This window comes from Coturnix japonica, chromosome 3 (genome assembly GCF_054131305.1).
Source record: "Coturnix japonica strain WE chromosome 3, WE-NBRP24, whole genome shotgun sequence".
Classification (NCBI taxonomy): domain Eukaryota; kingdom Metazoa; phylum Chordata; class Aves; order Galliformes; family Phasianidae; genus Coturnix; species Coturnix japonica.
In genome coordinates this window covers 33,407,152-33,424,163 of record NC_140665.1, presented here as the reverse complement: position 1 = coordinate 33,424,163, position 17,012 = coordinate 33,407,152, and the positions used below count along the sequence as shown (strand labels likewise).

At 40.0% G+C, this 17,012-nt stretch overlaps 1 protein-coding gene across 5 annotated transcripts in view; it reads left to right on the top strand.

Annotated features, from left to right (window-relative positions):
* CNST (consortin, connexin sorting protein) overlaps window positions 1-17,012 on the top strand; it is a 45,639-nt gene that overhangs the window by 561 nt on the left and 28,066 nt on the right. For 3 of the 5 annotated variants that reach the window (XM_015857594.3, XM_085543316.1, XM_085543317.1), the window contains one exon: window positions 11,609-12,046. In XM_015857594.3, the coding sequence (XP_015713080.2) occupies window positions 11,659-12,046 (388 nt within the window). In that variant the 5' untranslated portion in view covers window positions 11,609-11,658. Of the gene's footprint in view, window positions 1-251; window positions 368-1,807; window positions 1,919-11,608; window positions 12,047-17,012 lie in introns of those variants that run through there. The other 2 variants (XM_085543315.1, XM_015857593.3) reach the window with 2 other exon arrangements.

Here is a 17,012-nt window from a genome sequence, read left to right as displayed (position 1 = left end):
GTTTGTTTGTGTGTATGTGTATGTCTATGCGTATGTGTATGTGTGTGTCCGTCCCAGGAGCTGCGTCTCTCTCTTGCTGTTGTCTCGGTGCTCTTGGCGCTCGTTGCCGGCCGCAGCTCAGCTGTCAGCCCGCAGCCCGCAGCAGGTGCCCGCAGCGCTGCTGAGCACGGCCCCGGGGCGGCCTGCCCGCTCGCTGCCCGCGCTCTGGGCAGTGCCGGAGGCGCCCATCCGCCCTGCTGTCCTCTCGGCGCTTTCCCAAGTGATACCCTAAAAATGTACGTGCGTTGAGTGGGGCTCATCGCGTCCTGCCTTCACCTGGGGGCGGGTAGACGGCCGTGCAAGACACAGTGAGGATCCCCCACTGCAGGTGGGTTGTGCAGGAGGTGACAGGGATCTGCCACGGTGGAACTGAGACATCTTCAGATCATTGGTTCACAAATCCACATGCTGTGTAATTGTGTGCGAGTTCTATGTCTTCACGTATCTCATTTCCCTATGGGTAAAATAAGAAATGAACACTCATCCACTTACTGAACGAAGCATCATTCTTTTTGACATATCTCCATCCCACCGAGCTTGGGACACACAGATGTGGTTTTCCTATCTTCTGTATGCCACATGTGCACCCAGGGGCTGAGATGGGTGAAGCCTGCAGCCCCTTTGCTGACTGCAGCGCTTCTCCCCGTCTGCAGTTTATTTTTACATACTCTGCTGTTTGTACTGAGTACTATTTAATAGTTTTCCTGAAGGGAAATAGACGGGATGATGGGATCGGCTTCGATCCATTTTTAAACTGGACGTTGTGTTTTAAATAGCTTTTTTTCCTCTCTCGCTAATTAGTCTGTTAATTTTGTAGTTTGTAGGTCCTTCAGAACATCAAAGGGAACTTGGGTTTTCCTAGACGGTGTGGTTAGCAATGCCCTAATTCAGTATTTCTTGCTGAAGTTCTATGGTAAGCTATGTCTTGCTGTAGCTACTATACCATCATTTTCTATGCCACAGCTTTGGAGACTAAATAAAGACTTTTGGAAAAATCTGTTTCCAATCCAGTTGTCCCTTTGTACATATTACCTGTGAGACCACAGCTCGGATGTTGTTTTCAGTCCCTGCAGAAGGAACACTGAGTTGCTGGAGCATGTGCAGGGAATAGTGAGGAGGGGAATAGAAAACAAGATCCACGAAGAGCAGCCAGATGAAGTGTGGCTGTTTAAATCTGAAGCCGAGGGGGCTGAGAGCAGACCTCAGAGCTCCCTGCAGCTGCCTGAAAGGAGGTCACAGCAAAGAGGGTGCTGGTCTCATTCCTCAGGTGACAAACAGACAGGGCATGAGTCAGTGACCTCAGGTTGCACCAGGGGAGGGTTAGCCTGCGTATCAGGAAGAATTTCTTCAAAGAGAGAGCGGCCAGGCGTTAGAAAAGACTGTCCAGGGAGTTGCAGGAGTCCTCATCCCTGCAGGTATTTAAGAGGTGTGTGGATGTGACACTGAGGGTCACGGTTTGGGATTCGGTAGGTCAGGCTGATGACTGGACTTGATGACTTCAAAGGTCTTTTCCAACATAGATGTTTTCATGATTCAGATCACATGGGAGCATTAGGGTCTTCTTTGAATGGGCTGTTCAGAGTCATTGAGATGGTTCTCAAGTGTTTGCTAAGGGAGACTCAAAGCTATGCCCTGACATTCTTCGCATACCAGAAACTATTTCTTTTTCTCCATATTTTCATTTAACTTAGCATATTACTTGCCTACTTTTAACCTCAGATTGCTACATTATACATTTATGGTTGTCTTCTTTTTCCCCCTCATAAAGGAGCTTACCCTATATAAATATACCAAAACTTGCATGCATAGAGGACAACGTGACTACCTCTTTCTGACCTGATCATCATCCTTGAAAAAACACTGAACCCTTAGGAAAATGGTAAGCTTTGTACATCTCTCATTTAAAATTACAATGCAGAAAGTAGTTTAATACACTAATGTATATCCCAGAGTCAATCAAGTTGGGGTTATTTGTAAGTTAACAGCTGATCACACGACTTCTATTTTCTAATCTAGCTATTACCACAAACAAATATTTGAACGTCCAGGCTTACGTCATAGGGCCATATGTCTTTGTAATTTCGCATCATTGTTGGTTGCTCTGAAATTGTTTCCTCCTAATTATTGTTTCTTCAAATAGAGGAGGAATCAGAAGCATTCCAGCCTGTTACAGCCAAAAGAGCTCATTACTTTTGTGGGTCAAGGAGATCAGTAGAGGGATGCTTTTCTTCTCAATGGTTCTAAATGTCTTTTGCATTTACTTTTATCTGCAAGGTTCTATATTGACAGAAATAACTCCATGCCTTGCTGAGATGCAGAGTGTCACTGAATTGTTGTTTTCACTTGCACTTTGCTCGCCCTGCTTTGTTAATCTTATTGTAATACTTTGGATGGTGACCAAGGAAAATGATGGACGAGTGGTAAGAGAGATCTTTGGAAGTGCTGTAAGCATCTGCACTCATCATCCCTTGTCATCACTGCCCCTCCATTGCAAAGCCATACATGCACCAAAAAGGGTCCCTGGAGATGCGGTTGTATTTAACTCTGTGCCACAGTTTGGTTTAAGATGCAACCAGTGGGTAACAAACTTTCTGTGTTGGAAATCTTCCTACTAAATAAAAGTGTTCTTTATAATGAGATCAGTAATTTTACATTTGGAGCCACTGTGCTTTATAAACCTTGACTTATTGCTATTTTACGTGTAATCAGTTGACAGTGGGAAAATGGCTGAGCTCTTGGATTTGAGGGATTCAGTTTGGGGTTTTTTTGCTGTTTAGCCAAATTATTAGCAAGCAATTATTAGCAAGAGTCTGAGGTTCCTTAGAAGCTGACCTGCTATGTGTGACAATGTAGCTTCCAGCCTAGCATTACAAACATATAAAACCTGATTAATTGGGAATTACTGACCTTTAAAATGAGCTAGATGAACTATGCAGATCACCGGAGAGTTCCTAGGTACTAATTAAGTGAAGCAATTAAGTTATTCTGAGATCATTTCTGAGCAGTAGGTGTCTGGTCATGTATGTGACCATAAACTTACTTGAAAAAACTCTGTTAAACCACTTTTCTTTGGTATTTTTCTGTTGGGATAACACCCCATTTAATAATTGTTTTCATAGCCAGTGCAGTTTGACTTTTCAGCCTGTCAAACAGCACAGCAAAGTTCACAGCTGACAACAGAGCCATTCAGCTCAAAAATAAACATTTTTAAAGAGCTGATGGCTTGAATTGTGTCCCTGCAGATGTTAATAACAGCGTCCACATCATATTTTGCCTTGTAATGAACACTAAGCAGCGGTATTTTTAACATTTTCAGTGCAGTGGCAAAGGGTTCTGTCGTGTGAAGGCTGTTGCATAAGCTGTGTATTGTATGGCATTCTGGCAGGGGTACAACTTTTCTCACTCTGTGCTATATCTGTTCTCTGTATACAGAGAGACTCAGTCCCTAGGGCTATCAATCTGGCATCTTTCATCCGCATTAATTTTACTGCCGATAGTTTTTGTGTGCATGCAAAAAAAGAAGTGCTCTTTAAACCTTCGTAGACAAGGAATAAAGCATTCAAATAAACGCATCTGCTGCTTACTTATCTCAGAATTCCTTGTCATTGAATCCTGATATACACATCAGCACATTCTGCACTCTCAGATTCACCAAACCTGGTTTGCCTGTGTATACCCTCAAAAGTCTTTAGTTTCAATACTTTGACAATGCTATCTTACTCAAGAGTTTGTCATGCTTATTTTTGTCATGTTTATTTTTAATCCTTTATTATTTATTTATCTTTCTATTGTATGACTGTAAACATCTTTGAAAATGCTTTGCTAACTTATAAAGGAAGTACAGAGGAGAAGTGATGTAGTTGTCAAATATGCATGTAATCTTTTCCTGGCCAGTGTTCATATAGACTCCTTTTAAAAGTGCTGCAGCAATGAGAGTTCTCCATTCTCCTACTCTGTTCCACCACCTTAATACCCCTGATATGTTTAGTTGTTTTGCTTCAGACAAGACAAAATTAGCATATCAAATCACAGAAGGGGTTGGAAGGGACCTCTGAATATCATCTAGTCCAACACACCTGCTAAAGCAGATTCCTTACAGCAGGTTATATGGAAAGAGTCCAGGTGGGTCTCATATCACCATAGCACAGGACAGTACCATAGGAGGAACTCCACAAAACCTCTGGGCAGCCTGTTCCAGTGCCCTGTTACCCTCAGAGTAAAGTTACTTTGATGTTCATGTGGAACTTCTTGTTTTCCAGTTTGTGCCTGTTACCTCTTGTCCTGTCAGCAGGCACCAGTGGAAAGAGCCTGGCCCCATCTGGCCCTTTAGATATTTGTAAGCACTGATAAGATCCCCTCTCAGTCTTCTCCAGGCTGAATGGTCCCAGGTCTCTCTACCTCTTTTTTCATAAGGGAGATGCTTCAGGCTCCTAGTCACCCTTCTAGCTAATGGTGAGGTCCCATCTTATGTATGAGAATAAGTAAAGCCTAGTAAAACTTGAAATCGAAAACTTCTCACATACTGAAGAGGATCATCATTTTGTATCTCAAGTGCTGAAAAAGCTTGTTTGTTTGAAAGAAATTGGATGAAAATTTCATATGTTCTAATAACATATTATTTGTTCCCAGACAAACATCTTGTATTTGGCTGGTGACTGAGACATACTTGTACTAATGGTACATTTGGAAGAGTAGGTTATGCCCAGCAGCATATGTTTATCATTGTTTACCAAAGCAGTGAATAAGCAGTGTGACTGGGAAGTTTAGAAGTTGAAAATAGCATCTAGAACTTCCTCTCAAAACCACATTATTCCAGCTCTTTAAAAGCGTAAAGATCATAGAGCAGCTTAGGTTGAAAGAAACTTTAAAGGTCATCTAGTTCCTCCCTCCCTACCTTTCCCCACCCACAAGATCAAGCTTCCCAGAGACCCATCCAGCCTGGCCTTGAACACTTCCAGGTAACTTCTATAGGCATCCTGTTCCAGTGCCTCACCACTCTTTGAGTAAAAAATTTCTACCTAATATCTAAGCTGAATCTCCCCTCTTTTAGTTTGAAATCATTTCCCAAATAATATAAAGAGTCCATATTCATCTTGTTTATAAGCTCCCTTCTACTGGGAGGCCGCAGTGAGACTGGAGCCTTTTCTTCCAGCTCCAGGCCTGGGTGCAGTACTCCAGTTAGGGCCTCAGAGGGACAGAATAGAGGAGGACAGTCATCTTTCTATCCATTTGCTACCATCTTCTGATGCAGCCTGTGATACTATCGGCCTTCCAGGATGCAAGAGCACACTGCTGACTCATGTCCAGATTTTCATCCACCAGAACCCCCACAGTGCTGCTCTCTAGGAGATCTCCTCCCAGTCTATAGAGATATGTGGGGTTGCCTCAACCCAGGTACAGTAACTTGCACTTGGCATTGTTAAACATCATTAGTTTTGCATGGACCCACTTTTCAAGCCTGTCCAGGTCTTGCCAAATAGCATCCCTCCTTTCTGTTGTATCATCTGCATCACACAGCTTGGTGTCATCAGCAAGCTTGCCCAGGGTGCACTCAATCCCATTAAATATGTCGTTGATAAAGATGTTAAAAAGCACCATACCCAAGACAGACCCCAAAGGACACCACTTGTCCCTGACTTTTACCTGGATGTAGGATACAGGTAGCCCAACCCTCTGGCTGTGACCATCCAACCAGTGCTGAATAACCTCCCCCCCTTTTCTAAGCTATATATTTCTAATTTAGGGATGAGGCTGTGGTGTGAGGCTATATCAAGGGTTCTGCAAAAGTCCAGGTAGATATCAGTTACTCTTCTGTTGTCCACTAGTGCTGTCACTGTCACAGAAGGCCACCAGATGGGTCAGACGTGATCTTCCCTTGGTGAAGCTGCACTGGTTGTCTTAGATCCCCTTCTCATCTGGCACATACCTTAGCCTAGTTTCCAGGAGTATCTGCTTTATTATCTTCTCAGGCACAGACATGAGGATCATCAACCTGAAGTACTGCTTCAGTGTCAGAAAGTACCAAACCACCAAGCTGCTCATGCTCAGACATTTTGTGAATTCAGATATTAGATGAGCTACTCCAAGCAACTTGGAGAATACTGGAATTAGCATGTTTGAAGAGAGAGAGACCTCCTAAATCATGTATCTGAAATGGAAGCAAAAATCATGCAGGAAGATATTTTTTATGTCTAGTACCTGATTTCAAATCAGGACATAGGGCAAACTGAACACAGTCAGAAGGAAGTTAATGAGATTCTCTCAGAGCTAGGCTACCCAGTAATGGGATTGTACCTAAGGCTATCTTGTGAAATGGTAAACCACTAATGAGCCTGTGCTCACAGCATGGCAGTATTTTTCCTGCAGGAATGTCAGGTTGTAAAATTGAGGTATTTATATGCTTTTTTTTTTTCCTTCCCTTCTTTAGAAACAGAAGCATTCCAACCATTAAGTACTGGACATAAAATACAATGCAGAGCAAGCAGTTGTAGAGAAATGGCACTTTCTCAAAGGAACCAGCTACTGCATTGTTTTCTCTCCTTCATTACATCTTCACATTGGAAATAAATAATTGTTCATTAAATAAAAATCAATCATCTTACCTGCTGTAATGCTATAATGGGATAGAAAGTACTGCGATAATAGCAGGGAGGCAGAGTCTTTGGCTATAGCAAATGAGAACGAGCCCAAATGCAACAGCTACAGAAATAAAGGAAAAGAGCTGCTTTACTTTTGATAACCTCAGGCAGGGATCTCCACCAAGAGATGTCCTCACCTCTACTGCCAGCCCTTAAATGAGGCCTGGGAAGGGGTGGATTCTGGCTCCACTCCTTTGGGTCACTCAGTTGCATGCAACCTCTGAGTTGGCCCCACCTTCCCATCAGGTGCTCAATCACTGGTTCAAGCCCTGACTTAGCATTTCTGCTACACATGCATGCAGACATTAGTTTGCAATAGTACATTTTCTGCTGTTTTACTTTTTTTCTTTTTATTTTTTTCAAGAGGCAAAAGCCTCAACTCTGTAAAAATGCCATTTTTGAAAGTCTGTTTCCTTTTTAGCAGAATGAAAATGCTTTTTGTCTTCCTCTAGGACTTGCTAAACTGTATCAAAAATAGTAATAAATGTATATGAAAACAAGAGACAAAAGCCTTGCTACAATAAAGAAAATTAAATTCCCTTAATCCTAGGTGCTATCTTTTTTTCCTGTCCTCAAAATTGAGTCTTGCTTAATTTCTTCTTTAAGAAGATGGTGAATCTGCATCTCTAGACAGCCTGCTTGCTTGTTCATATGGCAGCCTTTCTAGGCTGACTGTTACCGCATGTTGTGCTGTCCCTTTCCCTCCAAAACTTTTACCTCAAGTATTCCATTTTTTCCTCCAAACAACCGTATTTAAGGTGCTGTTCCCTTAGTAAGGATTGATGGAAGGAAATTGTGGTACACATACACAAAAGTGAGCAACTAAGAAAGTTGTTGGAATTATACAAACTACGTGACAGTGAACACTGAAGAGTATGGCCTCTTTAAAATGGAAGTTGGTTTACTTCAATAAGAAGCATATGGCAGGGTATTTCTGTAATATAGGTACTGTCCGTATTCAAGCCAGCACATAACTAATTTCTTCAATGTAGATGTTATCTGTTAGCTGCTTAGCAAGTGCTTTCCATCCTATTTTGGATTTATGCTACAGTCATAGTGATTGTATACTCCAGTTGCCTTAATGTGTGTAGCAGTTGTGTAACAGTGTAACACTGTAAACCAAGAAAAGTTGGCGTGCTTAGGCCGCAGAGGCTGTCCAGTATTTCAGCTAGAGGACTGTCATTTTAGCCACATGTTAGAAGGAAATGACTCAGTATTTTCCATCAAAATGTTAACTTCCTCTGTATAAAATGTCACTTGTCAAAAGCATATTTTCCTCATTTTGCAATCTAATAGGAAACAACTTGTTTAAATGTTTCTGTTTTCCTAGTGATAGCTGTTGAAAGGAAGAGCAGTTGTTTACTGATAGATGCAAAACAGTGGTAGGACATCACAGGACATCCTGGTTTTTAATTATTGCTGATAAAACTAATTCCTCATTAGCTTTGGGCAGTGCATTTTAACCTCTTTTATCTGATGTACCATTCAATCCATGAGCTGGGTGGGGCAGCAATAATTACTATTTCATGTGCTAGGAAGAGTAAGAAGTAAACCTTTCAAGTTTAATGTGGTGTTTGGACTTTTTTTCCTTTGTTTTTGTTGTTGTTTCAAATGATTAGGAACAGTTACCATCAATAAATGTTAGTGTTGTGTGTATGTCTATAACAAATATATTCTGGTTCTGATTCTTGCAGGAATAGTTCAGTTCTGTTCTTCTTTTAGCTCTTCTTTTCACATTTAACTCCTGAAGAGAAAGGGGCTTGAATAAGGAATATCCCTTTTATGGACAGATACATTCTCCAGATGGGCATCTCCTCTTGAGATCCCTTCCTTGTCTTTCTGATACTTGAGGAAAGCTGTTTCTTTTGTTAGTTTGCCAAAGAAAAATACAACTTGCATCTTTCCCACTTCAGTGTACAATTCATTAATCTCCTAGACTGAGTTTTGTTGTTGTTTCTTTTAAGATGCACATATGTTATAGGAAAGGCAGTACTTTTTTGTTGGACTTGTATGGCTGGAAATGGCTAACAGGCTCTTCGGGTTGGAAGCAGAAAATGAGCTGTACTGACTTTGCTTTTTCATTGCCCGGCTGCTGGTGGCTCATCAGCCTCTGTGTGCTTACAAGGAACTCTTAGAACATTCATTCTGAAAGCACCTGGCACACAGTCATTCCAATTCCTAACCTTCACAGAGCATGGGCTGGTTGAAGTATTATCTAAGGGCAGGTGTAGTTGCCCATGTCTTGCCACTCCTGCTGAACCAGTAGAATGGTATGTGATGGAGTGACCCGAGAATACCTGAGTGGAGAAGTAAACTTCTGCTAATAGGGGTTGGTTGACTACTAGAAGTTATTTTAGCACACTTCCTGGCAACTGTTACCTCAACATTTCTGTTGTGTTAAGAACAAAGTGTTTTAGAAATAAACTCAGGAATACTAACAAGTTGTGTCAGGACAAGTGGTGAGGGCAGTCACAGAGGGTCAGAGTACTTGATGTAGTGAAGAAAGAGGAGTGGATTGGTCAGGACTCTGTCCAGTTGGGCTTTGAATATCTCCAAGGATGGCTGCTCCACAACCTATTCTGGGTAACACCTTTCCAATGTTCAATCACCCTTATTAGTGAATCTAATTCTTATGCTTAGTGTTTCTTATATTTAGCTTGTGTCAGTTGCTTCTTCTGCTTTCTCTGAGAGACTCTGAGAAGAGTCTGACACATCTCCTTTACTTTCTCATTTTGTATTTATATGTGTTGATAAAGTTTTTCCGAGCCTTTGCAGGCTGAACAATTACAGCTCTCTCAGCCTCCTCTGATAGATGTTCCAGACTCTTAATCCTCACTTTGGCCCTGTCCTGGAGCTGCTTCAATATGTCCATATTTTTGTGCTAGAGGTAAACCGAGGACTGGACTCAGCAAGATGTGTCTCACCAGTGCTGAGTAGAGAGGAAGGTTCACCTCCCTTGACTTGCTTATCAGTAATGCAGCCCAAGATGCTGCTGGCATCTTTTTCATAAAGGCATCTTGCTGGCTGGTGATCAATTGCTGCCTGCAGGGACCTCCAGGCCATTTTTGCAGGGCTACTTTCCAGCTGGGTGACTGTCAATCTGTACTAGTGCATGAGGTTATTCCTTCCCGTGTGCAGAGCTTTGCATTTTCCTTTGTAGAACTTCTTTAAGTTTCCATCATCTCCTTTTTTTTTTTCTTTTTTTTTTTCCCAGCCTGTCAAGGTCTTTGTGAATTGCAGCACAACCTCCCACTGTATCATCATTAAACCTGCTGTCAGTTGACTTTCTTATTGCCCTGGTCATTAATGAGGGGGTAAACAGTACTGGCTTGGCTCTTAGCTCCTGGGTGTACACTGGTCACTGGCCTGGAACAGGACTTCCTTTGTCTGATCACAGTGCTCTGTCTCAGACATTCAGCAAGTTTTCAATTCACCTCATTGTCTGCGTAGCCTGCTTTTTGTATTTTTGTCTGTAAGGATGTTATGGGAGAAAGTATCAGAAGCTCTTCTAAAGTCAAGGTAAATGGTATCCGCTGTTCTTATCTACTGAACTGGTCACATAATTACAGAAGACTATCAAGTTGATTAAGTGCTGTTTATCCATCCTAAGTCCATGCTGAGTACTCTTCATGACCTTCTTGTCCTACACATATTTGAAAACGACTTCTGGGATTATGTTCTACATCATCTTAAAGGGACTGAGGTGAGGTTGGGCAACCATGTAGCTGCATTCTTCTCCTTGTCTTCTATAAGTGAGAATGGTGTTTTCTTTCTTCTAGTCCTATAAGCAACTGCAAAGGCTACAGAGGAATGCTTATTTGTTCTCCCTGGCATTTAGTCATTTTTATTCTGCAGTTTGAATTCTTCTAGCAAATAAAATGAAACAGTATCTTGCATATTTAGTGAATGTGCATTTCAGTTATTTCTGTAGTATATACCAGAACACAATACCTAAGCATTCAGTGAAACAGAGTTACTAAAATGCTTATTCCTTTGCAGGAAAGGGTAGGAAGCTACCTTATGAACCTTGTCAAAGCTCTTCCATAGTACAAGAGTGCTAGCCATTTTTTTGCTTTAATTTTTAAAATACTTGAGTTAAATCTAATGAGATGTATGTAACAGAGCTGCCTTTCATCTGTATAGTTGCTAAGTTAAACCAACAGTATTTCTATGCTTCTAAAAGCTGGAGAAACCAAGTAATAAAGTCCTCTGTAAGTACCATACAACTCTACTGCTGAGGGTTATATTCTTTTCTTGTAACTATGTGCTTAACTGCAGCATTGTTTAGAGCTGCATGTTCACTAAAAGGGAAAATTGACCCCTGTTGTGAGTAGGTGGTGGATTATTTTTTTTTATCAGCAAACCATCTGCTTGTGTGTTATCTGAAGACATGTTGAATGTTCTCTTGGAAATAGAGTGACTATCTGAGTCAATAAACAGGTTCTGTTTGCATCTAGATATTGTAAAATAATTAACCTATCTATATGTTTGGTGTGGTGCCATGAGTGACAGAAATGAAAGTTGTTTGGCTTTTATTTCTTCCAGGTTTATTTTTACTTCAGACAAGCTGTGATCTTAGGCAATAAGGATGTTTTTATTTTGGCCATGGATTTAAGTAGTGGTGCTTTTTGTTTATCTTTTTGTTTTTCTTGTTACCTCACTGAGCACTGCTGTGAAGATCAGCTGTGCTGTTGGTTATTTAACTGGAACCAATAATAACTGCATGAAAATACAGATGTATAAATTGTTGTTGTATGTAGTTAGCTTCGCTTTACAAGACTTCCAGCAGGGCAAAGGGTTACTGTATAAAATAATATCCCCATACCTTTAAGCTATATCACTTTGCTAATGTGATCCTTTACTGACTGGAGTTGAGCATGAGCTTAATTATAGTACCATTTCTAATTGCTTCTTCTGGTTTTGTATTTTAGGTCTAAAAATATCTGGAAGGGGATTAAGTGGTTCAACAAGTAACGCTCTGATGGACGACAGAGAATTTCCATCAAATGATCTACAGATAGACTCAAAGGACAGTCTTCCTGCTGACTATAGGGTCGAATGTTTGACCTCTCATTTGGTTTCTTCAGCCGATGAAAATGAGAATCGACTTGACAACGATGGGAATGATGTTTTGACCAGTAGTAGAGCTGCTATGGGAAGACAGGATGAAGGTGAGCAGGACAGCATCAATAATAATGAGAATATGGACAGTGGAGACTGTACCCCAGGCTGTAAGGAAAGTGAGACTGGGAAGAGATCTGTGAATGTCCATATGGACCCTCAGCTGGAGGAAAAGCTTATTACAGAAAAACAGCCAGGTGGAAAAAGAAGCCCAAGAAGCAAAAGAAGCTCCAGTAAAAAATCTAAAGGTACTTTCTAAAAAATATGTTTCTGTTTTGTTTACTACGAAAAATAAATCTAAAGTTTTAATCTGTGGACTAGTGATAAAGATAGATTTTAGATGCCATACTAATTATTTTTAAAATTTAACTAACTTTTTTTTTCTACTTCAATATTACTAAATCAGATTCAATTGTAGATGTTTTAATTGTATGTATTTTAATCAATCAGCTATATAACAAATGAAACACATCAAGGAAGGATGAGTTGAGCAAGTACAGACTTTAAACATGGAAACTGGGCTGACTTCTAAATCAGAGTGGCCAGAAATTCAGGCATTATGTTTGTGCTGAAGTGCAGGATTTTGGTGTCTGGATACAGAGTCAAGATTTTAAGTCTTGGTATAAATACTGTCTAGACCTGCTGCTGTCAGAATTTACTTAAGGTGTTTAAAGCTTGCTATGCAGTCTTAGGATGTGCATTTCAAGTAATGAGTTGTTCAAGTGTGTTTTGATGTTACTTCTCCTTTAGTTTTTTTGCATCAGAGTCGGGGAAGGAATACATAAAAATTTATTCCATGTCCTTTTTGAGATGTTTCTTCCTTTTCAAATGAGTAGGATTTGTCTGCATCAACATGCATATTAGGCTTATGCCATAGATCATAAAGTTTATGTGACATTGTGCTACAAATATATTAATTAAATTCAGTGTGTTCCATCCCATTGGTTTCTTTGAAAGCTGCTTGGAACAATTGAGTCACTCTTGCTTTTTTCTTTTTTTCCTCCTAAAGGCTGAGAAGGTGGGGAATTGGGGGAATAAAAATAGTGGAGTTTTACAAATGACTTGTGTTTTTATGGCCTGGTTCTGAAAAATGATGATCTAGAAGGGCCGCAAAATAGGTGGAGCAAGGAAATGGAAGTTTTGTGTTCCATGTATTTTACATACAAGCAAGATCTAGAAGAGAAAAATTATGTATAGTGTTGATTTTATATTTAAAAAGAGAAGAAAATAAAACAAGAGATTGGATGAAGTAATTGAGGGAAATTAAAAAAATAATAATAATAAATGTAATGCAGATGTGTGGACAGAAGCACCTGAGGTGTGTGATCAGAGGAAGAAAAGGAGAAATTTCCCTGAACACTGAAAGCCATACTTTACATGTATTCTGCTTCCATTAGTTTGTATTCTTGCTGATAAATGCAATCTCCTGATGCAAAAGTACCACAAAAGCAGCTATTCATGATAGGTGGTACACTTAAGGTAAAAAGCAGAAAACTGAAATAAAGAAAATTCCTTGGAAAAAAAGCCAACACCCTAGAGATGCAGAATACAATAGAGAAGAATATTCTGCTTGCAGAGCTTTCTAAAAGTCTGGCTGGGAATAAAAAGCAAATCTCTAGATTCACTCAGAGTGAAATGACAAGTTTGTTGCTTCTAAGTCCTGATTTTTTTATCACATTTGTTTGGATATTAGTATTAGTTATGAATAGAAAGACTATTTTATGAGGCCAGTGACCATCAAAAATGTGATGCAGCTTTAAATTGACAAAATTACATTTTGATCATTATTTGTTCTTAGGTTCCTTGTACTGAACTGCGGTAGCTCTGGTGCAATAGGAATGGTGATTTATCAAGTGTGATTTGCTTCTATTTATTATTGTAAATGTGAATCTTAAAGTATCCCTGTTGTCTGAAACAAGAAAGAATAATAATCTTTTCCCAGAAGATCAGCCCTGACATAATTGGTAGCTGCATATTGTATTATATCATGAACGTGGCACAGCATGCTGTCCTACATTTGGTCATTTTTCCCGGTGTTCAACTCTGCAACACGTTCTTTTCCTGTAATTATTCAATTTACTTCACAAGGTTTTAAGAATATGAAGAATAAATAAATGGAAAGGGATCTTAGACTGTAACACCTGTATGATGAAATAATGTTACTAAGTGTTGCAGCCTCAGAAAATGTTCTTGGTTATGTTGTTACTAAGGCACAAATACTGGCTTGTATTTAAATAAAGTGAGGTAGAATTAACCTGAATTACTCTGATGCGTTGTATTAAATCCAGTGTAGTAAATGAGGGCAAAATTGGATTCCAAGTGAGTGACAGCTCAAGTATATGCAGGAAGAATATGCAGCATCTAACTATGTAGTAGAAAAGTACCATAATAACATTAATCTAAAGGGGTTTTGTGGTAGTTGCTGTTGAGCATGTTTCATGTTTTTATGTGACAGCTGTTTATTAACTGCTTATTAAAGTGTATTTTTAAGTGAGTTTTTTTCCTGAGAGAGTTTTGCTAAAACATGTGCATCTTCTTTTTGTGTTTCATGGCCACGTGCTGAAAAAAAAAAAAAAACAAAAAAAAAACAAAAAAAAAAACCATACATATCTTCTTAAATACAGCCTTCATTCTATCTAAAAACACCTCTTGGTTTGTACTTTGCATCCAGTTATGTCTCTTGTTGCTTTTGGCCCCGTAGCAAGCACAAGTGGAAAAGAAGAGGCATGCATTAATATTGAAAAAGCAATGTTAAGTTACACCCATATTTTGTCTGGCCATAAGCCGTGCAAAAATAGCCACCCACGGAGATTGTTAGAACTCCTGACCTGGGTAGTTTACAATAAAGAGTTTATAAATAACTAAAATAGGACAGTGGTGCCTTCCATGGACATTCAGTGCCTTTCTTAAGCTCTAAATCTTAAACCTGGATCACCACTGTAGGGTTTCAGTTGCAGTGATCGCGAGGGAATTTGAAATATGCTGAGTGCTCAAGTTGCGGGAGCAAGAGAATCAGAATGGTTACAGAAAGTGAGGGTGATTGTTGGGAATGGGTGCCCCCCGTGTGTCCTGCTTTTAGCTGATGAGTTCTCAGAAAAGGGTGTAGTTTGGGAAGAACATGCTTACCACGGTTTAAGTTTGTACAGGTTTCTTGCACAAGTCTCAGTGTATTTGTGTTTGTCTCATCTGTGCAAGTTGCTTTTTGTATTTTGTCCAATTGATTTAATTTCAAGAAGTCTTTAATTTCCCATACGTACTTGCTGGGACTGAGATAGTCAAGGTGCCGTCACTGGGTTTTTGGGGGGAAGGTTGGTGGAGCTTTTGTCTTTTTCTTTTCATTTTTTTTCTTTATTTCCTCCTGCATCGTGCTTCCCGGCTCTCAGTTGTTATGTACAGTGTCAGGCTTTTCATTAATCAGTAGGATACAGTTTTCCTGCAGCAATACTCAGAATGTGTTTTCTGAGAACTAGCAATATTTCTCGGGTGATTGTTTGCTTTTTTGTTTTCCCTTCAAATTGGAGATGTGTTTCACAATGTCTTCCAAAATGGAATTTGCTCTTTTCAGAAACTCCTGGGCTGAATGTGCTGCTTTCTAAGAATAAGGTGCACCTTTATATGGAGAAAGCAGTGTCACTATTGGCTGACCATAATCTTTAACAAGTAATTTTAACTTTTACTTTAGGCCATACCATACTTCAGTCACAATACGGGCATTATCCACTTACAGCAGTGTAGCATTTGAAATAATGCTGATATTTTAACAAAAATCTTCTTAATTTTGTAAATCTGTGTCCTCTCTAAAGATATCAAATACATTTTGTTATTATAGAAAAAATAAGTTTGTTCATGAATTGAGTGATCAATTGTTTTAGGACTGGGTAGGCACCTACTCTTTACTAATACAGTATGTTCTGTAATGGCCAAGTAGTCAGCTTTGCAGAAATAAAGCCAAGCTTTGTGCTAGAACCGGTTCTCTTAAAGGAACAAACTTACCACTTTCACAGAGCTTTATGATAGTGTGTGTCTGTGGTAGATCCTATCTCTTCATAGCCCTCAGCAGCCATGTCATAGCAAAACTTACAGCATGGTCGTAGTTTTATTTTGTGGTGCAAACAGTTCCTGAAATTTTACTGGTACTTACAGGAGGAGATACTTAACAAATCAGAACTGCCCTTCCAGTCCACTTAATCCAGTGCCTTGTCTCTGATAGTAGTAATGGGAGATGCTATTTAGGGAGCGTATGCAAGCCTAACCGCTTTCTGCAGCCTGTTCTACATACTTCCCCATATTCTACAGTTGTTGTATTGTGGGTATTACTGGGTAAGCCTATGCCTTGAGAAGAGTCTCTGTCTAGAGAAGAGACTGGAACTGTGCACTGCCAAAAAATCTGCATTCCAAGTCAGAAAATTCTATCCTCAATTTAGTTCTCAACAGTCTATCTGATGATGGCCAACTTTTGTGGGGTTTTTTTGGCAGATGATGCTCATATTCTAATGATTCCACAGAGTTATCAATAATGACTCTAAGATCTTCCCTGAATTTTATTACCTGTTTTTGAAATTGGAATTGTACAGGCAATAGTTTAGTTTTACCTACACTGCAACTCATCAGCCACCTTTTTGCCAGCACAAGTTCTTGAAGTCCTTCTGGAGTTCATCACCATTCCTGCAGTATCTGACTGCCCCAAAGACCTTTGTCATTTGCACAGTTTGAGATTTCATTGGCTTTACATTGTGCTTCACATACATTGCCAGTCATTCACCTGCATACCTTCCTTTTTTACTTCTGTAAAAGTGGTAGACAGGCAACAGTGGATTGGGAGGGAGTGTACCAGAGAGGTACTGGCTTCCTGCCTACACAGAAATTCTGTTCATCAAATTCCTTGTGTTGTTGGTGCCAAAGGGGATCATCATTACTGGCTCACCTCCTGAACAATCTTGGTATCAAGGGATATTTTTGTTTTCACCCAGCAGTACACTCCTTGCTGGTGTCTGTGTCCCACAGCAGAATTCCCACATCATCTGCTTCTTTCTGTCCTTTAAGTTCTTGTCATTGCTGTGAGGAGACACTGTGTTGTCATCCAAAGAACAGGTTGAATTCACCTTCTCAGCAGGAGAACTTCCTTCCCCGGACTTCTCTCTTTACAAGCTCCTTAGCAGGCGTGAAAGCACCAGCCAAGAGCGTAGATGACGTAGCCATTCAGTGCATTCTCCA